We start from the raw sequence: 21829 nt of genomic DNA, 5'->3' as shown, positions 1-21829 counted from the left end.
GAATGTCTCTTTTTACCATACGTTTAGAATATATGGCCCCTTTTATATAAGGTAGATATAGATTATCCAAAATTCCGCAGACTCTTGCACCCCTATTCTCCATTTTAATGAATTGATGTTTGCAAACATCAAATCATAATAGTGGGAATAACTGTCGAAAGACCAACATAACACTTCCAGACATGTCCATGTATTGGCTATGGCACTCAGGCTTCTTAAGCTTGTTATATATTTAATTAAAACATTTCATGGTACAAATGTAGATGTACAAACAGTTAAATGCTGTTTCAAATTGCAAATTTCTACAATTCTAAAATATTTAACTGAACACCATGTCGGGGGCTTAAACATTTGAATCCATTGTAAATTTTTATATATTTTTTGTTTAAGGCCAGTGACGTTTATATAATGTTATTTATTTCTTAAAGCTATAGTGAAAGAATGTACATTTTAAATGTGTGCATATATTTGAACCCACAGAGTATGCAGTCATAATTTAAAGTCTATTTGATTTCAGTTTTAAATGTAAACAAACCTTCCATGCCTAAAGTAATATATTCAACCCCTAAGATCAGGAAGATTTTATTTTGTCAGCGTATGGGAAATAATAAACGATCTCAAGGCTCAATCTTTCTGTTTACGAGAGTAGTTGATTGTTTGAATTTAGATTGTTGACTATGATTGCGCAGTTTGGTGAGTGTTAAAGTAATATTAAATGTTCAGTTCGGTACATATAGTAGCATATAATTTTCTTTTTCAATGTCATTTTTTCTAATAATGGTTTCTCGGGATGATACTTTTAGATGCTACCTTCGCCAGCATGCATGCAATATTTATATAATCCTAATGCTGGTAAACTAAATGTAGTTAGATCAAATAAGGACACATAATAAGGCATTTTGTGTCATAATGAAATCTACTTAACGATATATTTTAATAACACTAAAGACATTTTTCTCTCAATCTGTACATGTTGCTGTTAAGCACTAAAATCCTAGTCGAAAATTACTCTCTTGCTAAGAAAAATTCATAGAAAGATATGCATGTACCTTATCGTCACGTGAAATATTTGTTTATTTAAAACATATGCTCTCGGACAAGTCAGACTTATAATGCCAAAATAGTTTATGTTTTTTTTTTATATCAAATTAGCGACAGATAATTAAATTTAATTTTTTTCGTTGAGTCGAATAACAAGAAATTTAGCAAGGATGCGTGCAGTTTCCAATCGAATTACTGAATGCAATGACAATGCAAATTAATTAAATAGCCCATCATCCCAGTATTCGAAAAAGCAGTAGTAGATGAATATGCTTGCGGAAGATACCTGATACCATATAGGTTTTTTAATATATAAGTAGAAATAACACGCATGACAGAAATCTACGAAAGCCGAGAAGGATCATTCGAGATTCGAGATTCAAAATACGAGATTCGAAATACGAGATTCAAGATTCGAAATTCGAAATTCAATATCTAAATTAACCAATCAAATAAAGGGTCTGAAAATATGTATCCTAGCGACATCAAACTGTTCTTAAATAAAGATCATTCGTACATGCTCTTATATACAAATTAAAATTAATGCTATTTTCACTTCTCCGTAGCTAACTAAATAATTATTTGTTTTTATTTTTACACAGAATATTAGACTAAGTAAGTAGACTAGTAATAATGCAGTGTATTTCGCGGATCTAAGTGATTTTGTTTGCCATGGTGCATTTCCACCTGATGCGTTTGAACCCTGGGGTATTTCACCACCAATAATAGTTTAAACCCCGAGTTTATTAACACATTTTGTGTAAAAATGCGGTTATGGTAGAGAACTTAATAAGCGGAGCTAATTTGTTCTGTGAAGGGGGGGGGGGGGGGGGGTCCTTGGCCAATTTTAAATAATTTTACTATGTAAATTTAATAAGCTCCAATTTTCCCGAGTAGGGGGTCCAGACCCCCTGACCCCCTCCTTTCTAAATATATATAATCAGTCCGGTTTCACCAATAAATATAAGCCTCATCGATTTTATGTATGTATAGAGGCATACACTAGTACTATGATTATAAACTAATCATTGAGATATTATCACATCATACGGAATTTATAATTAATACAATTTTTTCCCTTTTTTCAGTAAACAACTTATTATGAGTCTTACTTTTGGCATTGTTTTAATAAAGAAGGATACAAACTCTCTACAATTAAAGGTAGGGATGATAGGGTGCCAATTTGTTCACATTGCCGATTTCTTGTGCAGAGAACAGTAAAACTTTTTTAAAAAATTGATTGTGCATGAATTTTTCAAAATGAATTGTTGTATTTTGTTATAATTCATTCATTGATATATCAACAAGAAAGAATAGAAGGTATAGACAGCCATATATATCACAGGCAAGTTAAGTTTCCCTGTAATTTCCTACCCCCCCCCCCCCCCCCCCCGCGCACCAAAATTGACAATAATTACATATAAATCTTACAAATGTTTACTTTGTATGTAATTTACTCTCTAAAGATGTAAATAAGCACTGCAAAGATGTGTGTACTTAATATACTACTACATTACACTTAGCCAGATAAAATGTAATCAGGGTGAAGCTACAAGGGGCGAGTGGTGCATTTACCAATTTGTTGCCATACACACAGAACACCAAATAAAGAAACTGTGAGTGGTGTGGGGAATGCATAAAAGATGGCGGCAAATTATCTCAAATAATCAGTAGATAAACCAACAAATAGGCTGTTATTTGTTAACTATCCTGCAAAAACATTGACAAAAAATGTTATCGTCACATAACATAGCCGATTAAGTTAATGTGTACATATGGTCAACGTACATGTAATTCTAATATACAAGGAGGCGGACGTATCAGGCGGGGATCCAGAAAAATAAATTCCAAAAATGATCGGTTGAATTACATTAATTGCTTTGAAAATTGTTTTAAACTATCGCGCGGGTCAAAATGCATGATAGAAGCTATGTACAGTGTAATTTGAAACTTTCATTTTATATCAATATGTAGTATTACCTATTATAACAAATGAGAGTATAGGCCAACTGCTACAAACAATACATGTCCTTTACCGGCACCACCCCCTCCCCATAAAAAAATGAAGAAAAAAAATTATATATATATATACCTGTTTATCAAAAGTAAAACTACTCATAATTTATCTATAGTGCATCGTTATGGAGCTACTCAGAAAGTTTGAAATTAATTTGCCGTGCCAAATAAAAAAAAAAGCCTGGAAAACGAAGAGAGAACGAAGTGGGGACAGAATAACTGACAAATTAAATTAGGACTGTATAGCCCTCCCCCCTTCCCCGAAATTTATATACTGAAAACAGATTATTGAGTACAACATCCGCATGATGTATTTCATGGTTTTTTTTTTATCATTTTCGCTAGCTAATGTACGACATCACAATTACCTCCAAACCCCTCCACGGAAAAGGAAATGAGAGAGAGAGAGAGAGAGAGAGAGAGAGAGAGTCGATGTAAATCACAGGTGAGCTAGCACCGTTCAAATTAAAGCTTGCTAGTTGGTATGCCCTACCCTAGCTACCTCCTCCCTTTTTCCTTTGAGAGGCTTAATTGTCGTCTATATATGCTTGTATCAAATCAAATCAATTTCAAATTCTAAATCAAAATTGAATTTGACACTACAAAACTCTCTCTCTCTCTCTCTCTCTCTCTCTCTCTCTCTCTCTCTCTCTCTCTCTCTCTCTCATATCGACAATGACATTGATACCCTACACTATTCCTATCTGGATTGTTGTCGTTGAGGTTGTAAATCATTATATCTTCTATGGTTTAAAACTTTATCATAACCTATATTTTGACATGTCGATTATTTCATTGAATTTCGTTTCAAAGCTAAAACCACACTCAGTTTTAATTATTTAGATTAAACAGATCTTTTTCGCGAGCCGATTTTTACACAGTTGGAGCGAATACACTACGGGTTAAAATGGTTCGGGGGAAAAATACATACAGGACAAACAAAATCACATAGAATCGCAAAGCCAACAGTGTTATCACTAGTTTAATTGTTTATATTGTGTGGGGTTAATTCATCAATGTCAATTTAACCATTTTATAACCACTACATAAGAGCTATTAAGACATTTATTTGTAGGAAAGAGCATGTACGAATGATCTTTATTTAGAACAGTTTGATGTTGCTAGGATACAGGTTTCAGATACATGATTTGATTGGTTAATTTAGATAATGAATCTCGAATTTCGAATCTTGAATCTCGTATTTCGAATCTCGTATTTTGAATCTCGAAACTCGAACGATCCTTCTCGGCTTTCGTAGAAATCCGATCTCAATTCAAACAGGAAGAATTCACAACCGTCAATGCAATACACTATATAATGCATTGAAGCTTTACAACTAAATAAAGATATCACCTTAAGGTTGAATAACACACCGAAAAAAGTCACTCAAATATTAATTAAAAGTAAATTATTTGATTATAAAAGGTATGATAATAAATAAACTGTACTTATGTCAAATAATCGAAAAATTTGCAGTTTGGGAATAAAAAATGAATATCTAAAAAATTCAATTCAGTAAGTACATGTAACTAACATTACGCCCTGCGGGACTCGATGTACGGATCAGAAACCCGACGCTTTTTTTTTTTTTTATCTTTTATTGATCAATCATACAAATTACACATCAACAATCATCATAATGAGTATCACAGCATTATATATAGTTTGACAGTTTACAATAAAAATTCGTTAAAAAATGAACAATAATACTCCTTCTGTTTCTTTCAGCAGTGGATTGTTTTTCAAAAACTTTTTAAAGAATACTTTTCTGTTGTTGTTCACAATACACATATAATGATAATTGTAATAGATATAATGTCTTAGCAAATATTTGCAAAAACTTGTCAAATGCACAGTTTTGTTATTTTGCAACATAAGCTGTCTCCTTCTATAAATTGTGAATCTACATAAGGACATAAAAAAATTAACAAAAAAAGTGTTAACATTTTTCATAACATTGGGAAAAGCTGTGATGAATGTCTCATCGATATCTAAGACATTGTATACACTATTTTCACAATCTTTCAATAATGACTCTAAATGGTATATCATAAAATTACTTTTAAAATCTTGTATTTCTTTGCATTTTACAAACATATGAAGTAAATCTTCACTTTCTGATAAACACAGTGGACATCTGTTGGAATCCGATTTACCAATTTTGTACAATTTCTCATACGTAAAAATTGCATTATGATAAACTTTAAAATCAAGCTCCACAACATCAGGAGGCTTTCCACTTTCTTTAAGTACAATCCATCTATTATCAAGCATCTTTGTATCGTTTGTTCTAAGTTTTTCTAACCAATATTCATTTGACTTTGGAGGATTAAACAATTTTTGAATCAACAATCTATAAAAGACTTTTACAGTGCATGAAGGAAAAACATAATTAGTATTTTCAACACAAAGTAAAAAAGAAGGTAACCATACTTCTTTCCTATAATCATTGTTTTGAACAACACTTTTCCATTCTTCTGGAATAATAGATAATAATGTTTTGTAATCTTCTTTGATATGTTTTGCATTAATTTCAGAATCACATTCATGTATCATTTCTACAATAAAAGATGCAGGTAAAAATCCAGGTATCACTTCATAAGAAATGTCTCTGATATGTGTGATCCCCGCTTTTATAAAATGTTTCCATAACAATGTCTTGTTTTGATTGACAATTTTTGGATTAAAAAACAAACAGTAATTAAACACATCATTTAAACGTTCATTGTATTCAATATTGTCCTTCACAGCATACCAAGCACTAAACATTTCTTTATAAAAACAAGGTAAACATTGTAAATCTTTTTTGTTCAACTGTAGAAGAAACATTTCCACCCCTCCTTTCAAGTCACAAATTCTTGATATAAAATAACTAAAAGTGTATTTCCATACAAGCTCTTTTCTTGTGCAAAAATATTTTGCTAAAAATTTTAATCGAAAAGAAAGCATTTTCAAATAGATATCATCCATTTTTAAACCACCATTTTCTTTTTCTCCGACAATTGTCTTATATGACACTAAGTGTGTACCATAATTCCATAAAAAATTAATACATTCCTTCTGAATTGTATTTCTAGCCCAAAATGGAATACAAATTACAGACAATGAATACCATAGTTTAGACATAAGTAATGTATTTATTACACTAACTCTTCCATGTATTGTCAACAATCTTTGTCTCCACAGATTAAGAACTTGTTTGATATTTTGAACTTTGCTTCTCCAATTCAAATTTTCACATTCTAAAAGGTTTTTACCAAAATAAACTCCAAGAATTTTCATGACATTTGTTTCTGTAATACTGATAAGTTGTTTATCATCTGATAACAATTGCCCTGTTCCAATACACATAACTTCAGATTTTTGTGCATTAATTTTGGCACCAGATGCTTTTCCATATAATTCAAAAACATTCAATATTTGAAAAATAGACTTTTTATCAGACACTGTTATCGTTGTATCATCTGCATGCTGAAAAACTAATGCAGTTTTATCACACATAGGAATATCTATTCCTTTAATACATTGGTTACATTTAATTGCACAATTTAAAGGTTCTGAACATAACACATACAACAATGCAGATATTGGACAACCTTGTCTAACAGAGTTTCTAATTGGAAAATATTTTGTTAAATGTTCATTGCTTTTTACACTGCTATAAATATCTGTATAAAATATTTTTACCCATTTTCTAAAATAATCTCCAAAACAATATGCTTGTAACACATCTAGTAAATATTCATGACTTACTCTATCAAACGCTTTCTCTTGATCAATTTTTACAATATAACCTTCTACTTGATCCATTTCAACCATTTCTATTATATCTCTAATACTTACTAACGTATCAGCTACATCTTTTCCAATAATACAACATGTTTGATCATTAGAAATTACATTAGGTAACACATGTTTGAGTCTATTTGACATTATTTTTGCTATTATTTTGTAATCAACATTTAAAAGACTAATTGGTCGCCAGTTTTTTAACAATCTCTTATCACCTTTTTTCTTGTATAATAATGTAATGACACCCATCTTCATAGAATGAAACAATGTTTCTTGATTTTCAATTTCTAAAAATAGTCTGTACAATATGTTTTTTAAATGGGGTAAAAATTTTCTATAAAATTCAATAGTCAACCCATCAGGACCAGGACTTTTATTGCTGGCCATTTCTTTCACAGCTTGTTGTATTTCATTAACATCAATACATTTATCACATGATGCGGCATCATTGTCATCAATCTTTGTATTAATTAATGATAACAACCGGTTTTTACTATCATAATCAATTGTTACACATGAATATAATTTAGAATAAAAGTCATACTGCAGATTTAAAATAGAATCTGCATTTTCTGTAACTTCACCATTCTCATCCACCAACTCTTTTATGGTATTTGATTCTTGTCTACTCTTTTCTAAATTCAAAAAATATTTCGTACACTTATCCGATTCATTAGCCCATTGTGCTTTAGATCTTAGTATAGCTCCTCTACATTTTTCATTTTCAAATTCACTAAGATCTGTTTTAAGCTTTTCAAAATTTTCAATGTTTATATTTTCACCATCAGCTATTCTTTCTGACAATCTTTGTAAACTGTTTTGAATTCTATAATATTCTTTATTTTTTTCTCTTGCTCTATTCTGACTATAATTTCGTGAAAATTTTTTGATTTTATACTTTAAATTATCCCACCACACCAAAATTGATTGCTCAAATAATATACATTGTTTTTCATTTTCAATGAGTTCTTGAACTTTGTTTACGTAATATTCATCATGTAAAAGTAAATTGTTATGTATCCAAACACCTGGACCTCTTTCAGACACATCTGTATCAAAATTCATAACAACCATAGAGTGATCACTCATTGTTGTTTCTACATAAAAAATATTTCTAACATAGGCACATAAAATTTTTGTGATCAAGAAAAAATCAATTCTACTTTGTACAATCATATCTCCTCTTACAACTTTTCTTGAAAAAACTTTTTTCTTTTCATTTCTTTGTCTCCAAACATCAACCACATTATGTTCAATCATCATATCTATCAACGCTTTGTAACTATGATCATACTTATGTACAGTTTTTCCATATCTATCTATGTCTGCGAGAGTATTGTTAAAATCTCCCATAATAATTAAACTTGTAGAACGTGGCATTATTTCAATAATATTTTTAAAAAACAATGCTCTTTCTTTTACATCATTTGGTGCATATACATTTATAATGTCATATTTGGTGTCATTTTCTTTGTATGTTATATGTAAATATCTACCATCAAACCCATTTATATTTTCAACTTTTGTTTTGATGCTATTCTTCACTAAAAATGCTACACCTTTAGATGACACACTTGTGCTATCATAATATATATCACCGTTCCATAGATGTTTATAATTTTCAATAAAATTGTCTTTCCAGTGGGTTTCCTGTAAAGCTACAATGTCATATTTTCTATCTTCAAATAAATGAAATACCATTTTCATTTTATCAACATTGCACAAACCGTTACAATTCCACGATGTTATAAAAACCATTGTGAAAATAAAATAAGTACTTAGTATTCCTTTCATTTTATTTGTTCTTCTTTGCTTTGCCTTTGTTTTTCTCTTTACCTTTTCTCTTCTTTGTGTTTTTAACGGTAACTTCCGTGTCGAGGTCTGATTCCACGGTTGATGATTCTTTTTCACTTTCGCGTATTTCGGAATCTATGACATCAGGTGGTATTTTCTCGGATTGTGTTTCCTTCGTTTTATCATTATCACTTTTTCCGTTTTGTTCACTAGTTTCGGTCTCCTCCGTGTCTTTTCCCTCTATATCTTGTTCTTTTGTGTCCGATTTTTCTTGGTCACCGATCTCTTGATCACCGGTTTCCTGGTCCCCTTCTGGTGCTTCCTCGTCACCGACACTGTGTACATCCATGTCATCCTCGTTATTCACCTCATGGTCCCATTCATCGATTTCGCCTTCGTCTCCGTGTTCACTCACCCTGCACGAACATCTGTGTTCCCATTCCTCACACTGTTTACATCTGGTAGATTTACATGCCCTTGCATAGTGTCCTTGTTCCTTGCACTTAAAGCATCGGAATTCTGGACATGCCCTAAAAAGGTGTTCACTAGAATAACACAGCGAACACACTTTTAATTGTCCGTTGTGAATACATCGGTAGTAATCTTTTTGAAACTTTAATGTGTAAGGAAACGAGGTCATATGTTCTGGTAGTCTGACTTTTGCATATCGTGTGCCGTCGGCTATTGTAGTACCTGGATAAAACCTTCTGTTGATTGGTGACAATAGTTCAACACCCATTGATTTTAACGTTGCTTCGATTTCATTGTCATCGACGTATGCAGGGAGGTGCATAAAACTAACCACTAACGAGCTTGGTACAACTTCATTACACTCGAAAGTGTTGTCACCTATTTTTATCCCTTCAAGGAGGTACTGTATGGGGGCTTTTCCGTCTAATGTAATTTCGTACAGATTCCCAGATTTCGGTACACATGCTAATAAACTACCAACTCCACAAGTTTCGTGAATAAATGTGATTACTTCCTCAGGTTTGACAAAGGAATTGTCTTTAACATTAACGAATAACGTGTTTTCTCGACAGTATTTTCTGCCAGCAAACAAATTCTTTGATCCGCCAAAATGGCGACCACCTGACGTGGCAGCCATTCACACTTGATTTACTATTTACACTGTCTTTTTTTCAGCACAATATATACAAATTAGCAAAACAAACAAAAGTATATACATAGAGTCTTCACGTGGAAGACACAGTTAATTGGTTCACTATAAACAATAGACGCTGTTGGTTGTATTCGAACAGTCAAAATACACCTTGCTCACCTGTCCATTAGCAAACCGGAAGTCTGAAACCCGACGCTTTATCCAATCGGCTATGGAACAAGTTACATGTTGCCCTCGATAAATGTATGTGATGATGTGTTACTCCACCTTAATTAACACTTCAGATACCTGAAATAACTATACTGTATGCATCATATATTGATAGTGTTTAATCTCGACTGTGAACAATGACCACACAATTCAGTGAGTATTCAGTTATAAAACCTGAGTGTGTAATGCAGCGTGGTTGGTTTACTGATTAGAATTTTACATAGAAGAATAATAATATTGTTGGAATCTGTTTTCTTCCTGAATATCTAGAAATATTCGCATTTTGAGATTTTTTGGTACAGCAATCATCATATTAAAAACGTTCAACCAGTCGTCATTTTATGTACATTAATCTCGAGACAAGAATATTAAAGACATGAAAGACGCTTACATTGAAAATGTGTACACCGACTGTTTTAAGCTTGTGAATTTTCTTGTTGAATGTATGTTATTCATGTAAGAGTTTTAACAAAGAGTAAAACTCTTTTTCAGTAATCAAATACCGTTAGGTACAATTTTAATCATACAATGTCCTGTTTTAAAGTGATTTTTAAAAACATCACAAAAATTGATATTTAACATTTATTTACACAAAAATACTCATAAATTAAAAACCGAAAAGCTTTCTAAGATACATGCATACAAAAGAGAGCACCAATTATCACAAATAACACAAAACAAAAAATATTTGGCAGAACATATTTATAATATATCAATTAAAAAATATTCCAAATAAGCAAATACAGCACGTTACAAGCAGAAGTTGAATATTTTTATTGACATTTCGGGTAGTCATAAAATGCCAACGATTAAATAAATTACTTAAATTTATATCAGACATTTATAAAATACTTTTAAATCTTGTTATAAAATGCATTAATCGCATTTCAATATATAGCTGAAACGTGCACGTCCTTTGTTATCACCATGGTACATTATTCAGATTAAAATACGTCACAAAATCAATTGTACCAATTTGAATTTCTACATTAACATGAAAACTGTAGATTCTCAGTTAAATGCGAGGAATTAATTTCCGCGTAAAATCGCGGGAACAATCCTCGCGGATTTTAAAATCTCGCTTTTATATTTCAGACAGTTTTGAACCATAGGAAATTATGATAAAAAATTGGTGATCGCGATTTTATATTCTCGTGATTTGATATAGAACAACGGAATCGCCGAATTATGTACTCACGTAAAATAAGGAATTTACAGTAAGCTACAGAGACCCGTTTCACAAAGCACACTTAGGACTAAGTTATATCTTAGGAAAGAACTTTTTCCTAAGTTCATTACTTATCTGTTTCACTATTCTTGTCTTATCTAATTAAATTCCTAACTTACGCATTACATTCACGGTAAATCACTAGAGGCTCTTTATTTTATGTTTTCTCAATATCATATTTGCATGGATAAACTTGGAAACGATAAAACAAATGTGTGATAATTTTCATTGGAAATTTTTTTATGTTCATTAAAGAAAATACGGGAGATAACTCTATGACAGTGCATTTACTAGAAAAAATCCCGAGAGTTTTGAATGTCAACAAGATGTGTAAAAAACGTTGTTGAAATATGTTGGATTCTGCAATTATAGATTTAAACTTTTCGAGGAAAGGTATTTACAGCTTCAAAATGGTTTTTGTGAACAATTTGACCGTTATATTCAATGCAACTTAATTTTCTCCAAAATCGTTTTGGAGCGATTCAGCAATTTTCTGCTACATTACAGGTATATTGGAGGCATTTCATCGTCGGAACCCACGGGTTTTCTATCCGTTACACTGCAGTGTAACGGATAGAAAACCCGTGGGTTCCCACGATGGAGGCATTTTGACTGTGAAGAAGGCATTTCCCGAGACACAGTTAGATTATTCCAACTCAGCAGAGTGTAGTGAAACTAATAGCATTATTGTAGGCTTGAAGTTTCGTTATGCAAATGTCAACAGTATACGGTGTTTCGATGTATATATTTTGTAAATGCCTGATATCATATGCAATGTCAACCCATGCACGCACGGGTAAAAGTCTAGTAAGGGAATGAGTTTTTACGTTTACTTAGAAAGTTTACATCCGTGTCATATTGAAAAGAATTTACATAATCGATAAGTTAGGAATTAATGAAATGATTAAAAAAGCAGGCATGTAACATCAGGGGGGGGGGGGGCATCAATCATAGGGCTATTGAAAAATGTAAGCAGGAAGCATTTACATGTACATCAAGCGTTTCAGATATAATAAAAAATATTACTACCTTTATACTCACTTCAGATACATGAAATAACCATACTACATGTGTCATATAGTGATTAATTTTATTAATAACCTCGACAATCAACGATAATCACGCGATTCGGTGAGTATGAAATATATATGTTTTGACTGATAAACACCAGAAAGTTAGCGAACGTAGGTACTCTTCAGTTTAAACAGGGACACAGGGAAACAACAATGAGCACATTTCTCTAACATCTACCTGGATAGAACCCACCTGACTATTTACAATAATTTATTCCATACGTGGGTTCAACATGCCCGGGTCACGCAGTTTATAGCCCTCGCTTGCTTTAAGAAAAACATTGAAATTTTCATACATTTTTTCATTTTTGGGATTTGATTTTAATCAACTCTCCTATGCAGTTACCCTGGCAAACCGAAAGTGAATAGACAAGACTAAGTTCCTGAAAATAATAGAAAAAATTCCATGAAATGTATGCTCAAGCATTGTTTTTCAACGAAACTTATCTATAAACATTTAGAAAATAGTCAAATTTTATATACTACGAACAGTTTAGATATTTTTGTAAATCTGCGACAAGCAGAGACGGGGCTCTCTTGCTTGTCAGATACTTACGGAGACAGCCGAGCGTCTAGTTAAACGAGACTAGAGTTCGATATCAATAGTGCTTGGATCCATACAATTTTTAGAATTGTTTCGATTACTAATACATATTAGTAGTTGAAATCTATCTTTAAATATTACACAACACGATTCATATGGGGTTTCTCGAAATTCTTGTCGGAAAAGTCTAAAAATTCATATTATAAAAAATGCGTAATTCCAATACAAACTAGAAACTAATTGCCATGCAAGATATTCTGATTTTAAAATAAATGATAATCGATAAAATCAACTCCCGTCAGTACTTCAGTACTTTGATTTTAAGTAGCAGCCTAATGCTGTACAAACTTTCTATTTTCACAGGAGTTTTCTAAATTTATAATGCGTCTTTTGTCTGACTCCTACTATGTTAAAAAGATTCGTGCTATTTACATATTACACTAAATTCAGAGCTTAACCTTGTTGATTCTTAAGGTTTAATATCAATAGATTGTGTGCGATAAAAAAATATTCTTAATGTGAATCTTCATTTTTTTTCCACATTTTACCCGGGCCTTAAGTACACTTGTTATATGATTCGTAGTGTTAACACAGACAAAGAATATAACCTGATACATATGTACAGTTCAAAAGTTTCTTCCGAATAGATTCAAAATTTTAGCAGATAGAAACCCAATCATTGGGCTATTAAAAATGTAAGCAGGAACATTTACATGTACATCAAGCGTTTCAGATATATTAAAAAAATATTACCTTTACACTCACTTCAGATACCTGAAATGTGTCATATAGTGATCGATTTTATTAATAAACTTGACAATCAACGATGATCACGCGATTCGGTGAGTATGAAATTTATTGAGAAGGCTAGTTTGTTGTGGCCATTTTTAGGTTATACTTAGCTGCTTTATACGAAGAGTTTTGTATAAATATATTGGAGAATGTTTAAACTTTAGAGCTAAAATATTCGATTTCAATAATTCATTAAGTTATTATAGTTTATGGTTCTAACTATCACATCAAAATGTTTAAGGCAGATCTGATGATAAATTTGTTTGCCACCAAACCTTCTTAAAACCTTTATAAAGCCTGTATGTTCGGTATACTTTGTAGACATGAAGTGTATTATTGTTATGATATTTGTTACATGTACTATTGCACCAAATTATTAAAAAAAAACCCACCTAAGTATATCATATATACAATTCAATCCTGTAGGATATTGTAAAGAATTTTCAGACTAGATGCTCTGACGAAAATGTGCGCGTACATTTCTTTTTAGTATTCAAATATATTTAAAAATATTTTTCCAAAACAGATGCATGTTGTTATGTATAGCTACTTATATTTTTAATAATATTTTTTTTTTCGCAGATCCTTTACTGCTATTACTTTGCCACGTAATTTTAGGAGGACAACTTGTTTGTGGCGGTAATTGAATTTAACTATTTCTGACTAATTTATGACCCCGCTCCGAAGGAGAGGGTGGTATACTTTTTAGCTCATATGTCTGTCTGCCTGTCCGTAACAAATTTTCGTCAAAGATTTCTCAGCAACTATGAACCACAGATGCTTGAAGTTTTACCACACTCTTTGTGTGGGCATATGCTCTAGTAGGATTCATATTTGTAGCAATTAGACGCCAACTCAAAATTCCTGTTAAAGGGGCATGGTCACGATTTTAATCAAAAATTATTTTTTAGCTTTCAATGTTTACAATGCTTCAGTAAGGCATTTTTAATAGGCAATCAAAATTTGAGTGTCATTTGATGAGTCATAAGCGAGTTTCAGAGCTTACAATTCTTCGCTATGTAAACAAAGCGTTTGTTTACATTTTGAATGTTGAAGTGAAAATTCCAGTTTTAGACCTAGAATGAATGTGTTAATCGTTAGGAACTGTTTATTTATGCTTAAACTGAATAATAAGATAGATAAACCAGCTTTAAAAAGATTTTTAATTGGTATATTGAACCTATGTAAACAAAAAAAGGGCACGAACCTTGTTTACATGACGAAGAATTGTAAGCCCTGTATCTTGCTTAAGACTCAACGACTGGCACCCAAATTTCATTTGATCATTAGAAATAGATTCCTAAAGCATTGCAAATAATCAAAACAGAAAAATAAAATTTGACCAAAATCGTGACCATGCCCCTTTAATATCGCCTTTGTTTATTTTGCATTTTCACATGAGAGCGGAAGTATCACTAGTGAGCAATGGCTCACAGATGCATATTTTTTTTTTATTACTGATAGCACTGATAGATCGAAATACATGTAGCTAATGACTAAAGATTTTACGGGAATTAGATAAAGATTAAAAGTATTATATTTTGTTACAGATTGGGATGTTTTATGTTGATTAATATACTGTACATACAGATAGTTGTCCAAAAGATAAGGAATGCTGCCCAAAATGTGCGGACACTGAGCCATCTCAAACGACTGCTACATGTAGCTGCTCAACTCCAACATCACTTCAAACAACAGCAAATTCGTCCCGTACAACAACTGGAGAGAGTCCACATAGTACAACAGCTATTCCATCTCCTTCACCGAATTCATCCTCACTCGCAAGCAGTTGTCCAACTGTGGTGACAACAGGTAAATAGTTCACTATAGTATTCTGTTTTTTGATAAAATATAGTTAATGTACAGTTTATCAAATATAAATACATGTACACTTTTGTTGATCAAAGTCACTTTAGGCTTAGAAGCGCAAGAAACCTTTGCACCACATCGCCCACCAGAGCAAATATTTGCATGCCTTTAAAACAGTTGTCTTTTTTTTTTTTAAATTAATGTGCTCTTCCATTGTGGCACATTCTGGCTTGAGGATGTCACAATTTCAATAGATTTAAATTGCTGTCCTTTAAGCTTTAATTAATATTTTATATTTTAGACCCATCAATTCAAGAAAAAAAACCTAGGTTTTGACATGTTTTCAAGAGAAATATTACATTTTGTAGCAAAATATTTTTTACAAAAAAGATTTTCCAGTTTTTCTTAGTATGTATTTTCCCTAATCACTTAAGCTTTCAGCTCAGGTGAGCCAAACACCTTTTCAAAAATGTAATAATGATATTTTTCGGTATTTTCCCTGGATTTTAGACTGTCCTGAGTGCTCAACAATTTCATCATCGACGACAACACCTATATGTCCAGAATGTCCTGGCAAAATTTTACAGAACAGTAGTATGTTATCACCACCAATTCAAAGAACGCATTACTCTTCCTTTCCTTTATTTCAAATGCATATTGTTTGAATGAATGTGATGACAATTAAGGTAAAACTAGATTGTTTTTTGTTTTTAAATCATATGAGTTACTCAGGTGACCTATTACAATTTGTCTGCGTCGTGCGTTACAAGTTTACATTTTATACTTTTCTTAAAAACTACAAGGCTAATTGTAACCATTTTTGGTGTGAAGCATCTCTATGAATCAAGAAATCAAATTTATGAAATCCATGGCTCTATTATCCCCGGGGCGCCATAGGCAAGACAAAATATATAAAAAGTCAGTTTTTAAAAAAATCTTCTCTACTTCCAAACAGGTCGGGGAAAACTAAATGCATGGTAATGATATCCATGAAACCCTCTACCTAAATTGTGAAATTCGTGTGGTGGGACCAAAATGGCCTAAAGTATGAATATATTAAATCTTAGGAAAATCATTTATATTTGGGAAAACTAAATGCATGTAATGATGATTATGAAGCCTTTTACTAAAATTCTGAAATTAATGGTTCCTGAGTCAGTTTTTAGGCCTTAGGACGGGACCAATGTAGTCACATAGTGAAATTGTATTGAATTAATGTTTTCATCTGTACTATCACAGTTGTGGGAGATAAGTCATGTTTTTTAATTATGTTCTTACTGCCCTGATGTTAAAAAGTGAGATTCGTTGTCCCAAGGTCATGGGGCAGAAGTTAATGGGGAGGGGGGGGGGGTTGTTAAATATGACCATATATTGAACATATATTTTTATCTAGGGTAATTGCTGTTTATTTCATCATCCATTGAAAATTTTAACTTCATCTTGAAATCTACATGGTAAATTTTCACTTGGCATTTTTGAATTAATATGTGTTTTCTATTTAGAAAATCGACTTTTAAAAAAAAAAAATTCTACTCCAACACATCACTAATAAAACTAAATTAATAAAAATATACTAGACCAGGAAGTTCTCTACCAAAATTGTAAATTTCCTGTCCCCCTGAAAAGGGGTCTTTACTCAAGGATGGGGCCATATTAGGCATATAGTGCTCAATAATTCCTTATTATTTAAAAATTCTATTTATTTTATTCAGCCCTTAAATTTGAATGAAAGAAATGAGTACATATTTATAATGAATAAAGCTGTCTATCAATATTAAAGACATTATGAAAGCCTTTGGCAAGAGTTTGAGCAGGAGGTGTAACAGTTAATGGAGTTATCTTCCCTTGCTTGTTCATATTTAACAATTTGTCATTGTAAAATTATGTAATTAAGAAGTTAAATATTAAAACAGTTATTAAAGCTTTTTAATTTTTAAAACAAAACAACCAAAAAAGTTTTTGAATAAACAGTAGACCAATAGTAAAGTAAAAATTATGGTATGTGTACAATGATTTTCGAAGAATGGTTCAACTTGATACAAGTAACTGAACAAGTAACAATGAGCACTGTTGAAAAAAAAAACTTGTCAGTGGTTTTTGTTTTTGTAAAAATGTCTTAAGTGGGAGATAGGAGGTGGTTATTGTTTTTGATAAAACAGGTATAACAGTCATCTTTAGTTTATTTATGAAAACATTTACTAGTAAACGTTAAAGCTATCTTGAGAGTTAACAAATATAAGTCAATTATTTCCTATCAATATCCTTGTTGTAAGATTTCGGGTAGGAAGTTGGTGGCCATTATCATATTTTAAATTTTGTTTTACTCCATGGCGTACTTATTTTAATTGAATGCACATTTTTTTTAAAAAAAAAACCTCAAAAGGTCTGTGTTTGGGCTATGGTACTTAGGTGACCATTAAGACCTCTTATTTTTTTAATGCAACGATTTAAAAAAAGAGAGAGAAAACTTTTTTAACATTGTAAATAATTCGTTACTTTAAAAATATGATACAACTTGTATTTTAGAATATATAAAATACTGTTGTTGGACGTCGGGATAATGCAATATCAAAACCTCTAACTTGAATAAAAAACATATGGAGTATTTGTTAGGGCCTGATTAAAATATCAAATGTATCAGTTTCTTAGTCAAGTTAATTTTTTGTACTTCTTTTTCTTTTTATTCTTTTTGTTTATGAAATTGCGATGAGAATTCATACTAATATACATTTAAATGTGTATATTCATAGGCACACAATCCTTTTTTTTTTTATATTGCAGCGCCCTCTCCTGGATCTATCATTGGTGCAACACTGGGAGGCGCTGCCTTTGGATCCATCCTGACAGTGATTGTTTTTGTTTGCTCGCGTCGAAGGTCTCACTCTGCTGATGACAGCAAAGAGTAATTAAAATAATTATACCACGTTTTATAATATCGACAATGTACAATAATAAGAACTTTAACACATGTTTTTTTGCTTACGACATAGAATGAAGACAACTCTCTCTCTCTCTCTCTCTCTCTCTCTCTCTGTCTGTGCAGTATATTATATTTATACCCCCCGCAAACGAAGTTTGGGGGGTATATAGGAATCACCTTGTCCGTCTGTCTGTCCGTCCGTCTGCCCGTCTGTCTGTGCAATCGTGTCCGGTCCATATCTTTCTTATGGAGAATTATTGGAAGTTCTTACTTCACACAAAGTTTGCTTATGACCAAAAGGTGTGTAATGATCTTTACCCAAGGTCATTCGGGGAGTCAAGGTCACTGGCAGAAAAAATACAAAATTCGTGTCCGGTCTATAATTTTCTTATGGAGAGTTATTGGAAGTTCTTACTTCACGCATAGATTGCTTATGACCTAAGGGTGTGTCATGACCTTGACCCAAGGTCATTTGGGCAAGGTTAAGGTCACTGGCAGAAAAAGTGCAAAATTTGTGTCCGGTCCATATCTTTCTTATGGAAAAACATTGGAAGTTCTTAATTCACACACAGATTGCTTATGACCTAAGGATATGTCATGACCTTGACCCAAGTTTTTTTGGGCAAGGTCAAGGTCGTTGGGGAAAATAATGCAAAATTCGTGTCCGGTCATTATGTTTCATATGGAGAAGTATTGAATGTTCTTACTTCACATAAATATTTCTTCTGACCAACAGTTTTAAAAAAAATAGAGCAGTTGTTATTTATAGAAAATGGACGGTGAAATAGATTCATCCAATATTTTCTATAATTGGAAAAAAATCACGCATTATGATTTTTTCTTAGCGGGGGGTATCAATTGTGAGCTTGCTCACAGTACCTTGTTTTAAATAATAACAACATTAATTTGATTTGATGACTACGTTTTGTAAACAAATTAGGGAACTTACACCAAACGTAGTGAGAAATGCTGCGTATCAATACAACAATGGACATATTAATTTAGCATCTTCAACATCAGTAAACTCGGCGTATAGCGAAATACATCATAACGCCACGGTAAATATTCTTATTAAACCTAATTCGTATAGTTACATAATCTGTGTGATATCAAAATTGTTCTTATTTTCCATAAGGATTTTATTCAATCAATTTCCCAAGACTAAATAAAAAAACCATGAAAATTGACTTTATCTATCAACTCTTTGGAATCGCTTTTTTGGTATGTGGATGAAAGAGGAACAATTCAAACAATTACTAAATAGATTTTATTTTTTAATGCATGTCGTGTTTTACAAAATTTTTTCTAGCGAAAAGCCGCTCGAATATCTCCAGTTATGCGACAAGAGGACACGATTTGGAAGGAAGAGGTCTACAACCATTTACACGAATCAGACAAAGAGGATAGGAGTGACTACTACGACCACGCAGGGCCGGTGCCATCTTTGTCTGTCATTGAGGACGGGTATGGAGTACTGTCTATGGAAAGTAAAGGCAATGATAACTACAACACGGTGGATAGGGACTACTCTACGGATTGTGGAAAGTCAATGACTGCTGAGCATTGCAAATAATCAAAACAGAAAAATAAAATTTGACCAAAATCGTGACCATGCCCCTTTAATATCGCCTTTGTTTATTTTGCATTTTCACATGAGAGCGGAAGTATCACTAGTGAGTTTTTTTGGGCAAGGTCAAGGTCGTTGGGGAAAATAATGCAAAATTCGTGTCCGGTCATTATGTTTCATATGGAGAAGTATTGAATGTTCTTACTTCACATAAAAATTTCTTCTGACCAACAGTTTTAAAAAAAATAGAGCAGTTGTTATTTATAGAAAATGGACGGTGAAATAGATTCATCCAATATTTTCTATAATTGGAAAAAAATCACGCATTATGATTTTTTCTTAGCGGGGGGTATCAATTGTGAGCTTGCTCACAGTACCTTGTTTTAAATAATAACAACATTAATTTGATTTGATGACTACGTTTTGTAAACAAATTAGGGAACTTACACCAAACGTAGTGAGAAATGCTGCGTATCAATACAACAATGGACATATTAATTTAGCATCTTCAACATCAGTAAACTCGGCGTATAGCGAAATACATCATAACGCCACGGTAAATATTCTTATTAAAACTAATTCGTATAGTTACATAATCTGTGTGATATCAAAATTGTTCTTATTTTCCATAAGGATTTTATTCAATCAATTTCCCAAGACTAAATAAAAAAACCATGAAAATTGACTTTATCTATCCACTCTTTGGAATCGCTTTTTTGGTATGTGGATGAAAGAGGAACAATTCAAACAATTACTAAATAGATTTTATTTTTTAATGCATGTCGTGTTTTACAAAATTTTTTCTAGCGAAAAGCCGCTCGAATATCTCCAGTTATGCGACAAGAGGACACGATTTGGAAGGAAGAGGTCTACAACCATTTACACGAATCAGACAAAGAGGATAGGAGTGACTACTACGACCACGCAGGGCCGGCGCCATCTTTGTCTGTCATTGAGGACGGGTATGGAGTACTGTCTATGGAAAGTAAAGGCAATGATAACTACAACACGGTGGATAGGGACTACTCTACGGATTGTGGAAAGTCAATGACTGCTGAGAATAAACAGAGCAATGACTATTTCATTTTAGAGACCCAAAACGAGTAACCGTTTTATGTTTTAATTATCAACAGAACAATTAAATTATGCGCGGTGAATTCTTATTTTAAAGCCATCAATTAAACCTCATGAAGCACACGTTTTTGGTAAAATGTTTGCAAAAACAATTAAATTTCACTTTTACATGTCCCAAAAAGTTGTAAAAACAAAGTGTTGTCGACCTAACTAATTTAAAACAAATTTTAAATTTAAAAAAAAGAAGAAGAAAAAAAAACCAAACAAAACAATAAAAACTCGGATGTCCAGGTTTTTTTTTCTACTTGTATTAACATTTGTTTTCACTCTCTGTTATGTAATCCACTCTCTGTTATGTAACCTAATAATAAATATACGTTGAACATTCGTCTCGGTTTATTGTGACGTGTAGTATTTTTTTTAGATTGAAATAAGTGTAAGACTTTTATCAGATCGACAAATGTCCATTTACGAGAAGGAAATGGTCATACAATGTACATGTAGTTGCAAGGCGCTGGCCACCTAGGCTTCTCCTAGTCCGAAATATCTGACGTTTTCTTGGCTTTTTAACGATTTTGATATTTTACTTGCCATGACGAAATCTGGAAATTCGTTGCTTCCAAGTGGAGGCAGCATTCTCGGCTCGATTTTTAAATATTTAAGAGTTGAATCAAATGTTTTATTTACAACTTAGTAATAAAACGATGATTTTACTGCACACAAATATAGGAGAATAGGTCATCAAAACTATTGTTTATCAGCGGGTTGATGAAAATGTGCAGTAAAATTATATTTTAAGATTTAATATTTGAGTTTAAATATATATTTATTTAAAATCGAGCCTAG

The 21829-nt window shown here is 32.2% G+C and overlaps 1 protein-coding gene across 3 annotated transcripts; it reads left to right on the top strand.

The window, feature by feature from the left end:
- Positions 1-600: 600 nt before the first annotated feature.
- On the top strand, positions 601-21371 carry LOC105340166 (uncharacterized). 3 transcript variants are annotated; one of them, XM_034451797.2, is made up of 8 exons: positions 601-693; positions 14196-14252; positions 15204-15425; positions 15933-16016; positions 18204-18324; positions 19283-19400; positions 19652-20465; positions 20717-21371. In XM_034451797.2, the coding sequence occupies exons 1-7, from the start codon at positions 678-680 to the stop codon at positions 19913-19915; spliced, it is 882 nt and encodes a 293-aa protein (XP_034307688.1). In that variant the 5' UTR covers positions 601-677; the 3' UTR covers positions 19916-20465; positions 20717-21371. The 3 variants fall into 3 exon arrangements, with proteins under 3 accessions (XP_034307688.1, XP_034307689.1, XP_065937529.1); XM_034451798.2 differs by lacking the exon at positions 601-693 and adding an exon at positions 13582-13663; XM_066081457.1 differs by lacking the exons at positions 601-693; positions 15933-16016 and adding an exon at positions 13582-13663.
- Positions 21372-21829: the final 458 nt, after the last annotated feature.

This window comes from Magallana gigas, chromosome 4 (assembly GCF_963853765.1).
Source record: "Magallana gigas chromosome 4, xbMagGiga1.1, whole genome shotgun sequence".
Classification (NCBI taxonomy): Eukaryota; Metazoa; Mollusca; class Bivalvia; order Ostreida; family Ostreidae; genus Magallana; species Magallana gigas.
This window is presented reverse-complemented; position numbering and strand designations above follow the sequence as displayed.

Excerpts from the sequence above, each read along its gene's own strand:
- LOC105340166 (XM_034451797.2), top strand. Across the intron at positions 16,017-18,203 it reads CAAAATTTTACAGAACAGTA|CGCCCTCTCCTGGATCTATC; the intron begins GTATGTTATCAC and ends TTTATATTGCAG. Across the intron at positions 18,325-19,282 it reads TCTGCTGATGACAGCAAAGA|GGAACTTACACCAAACGTAG; the intron begins GTAATTAAAATA and ends TAAACAAATTAG.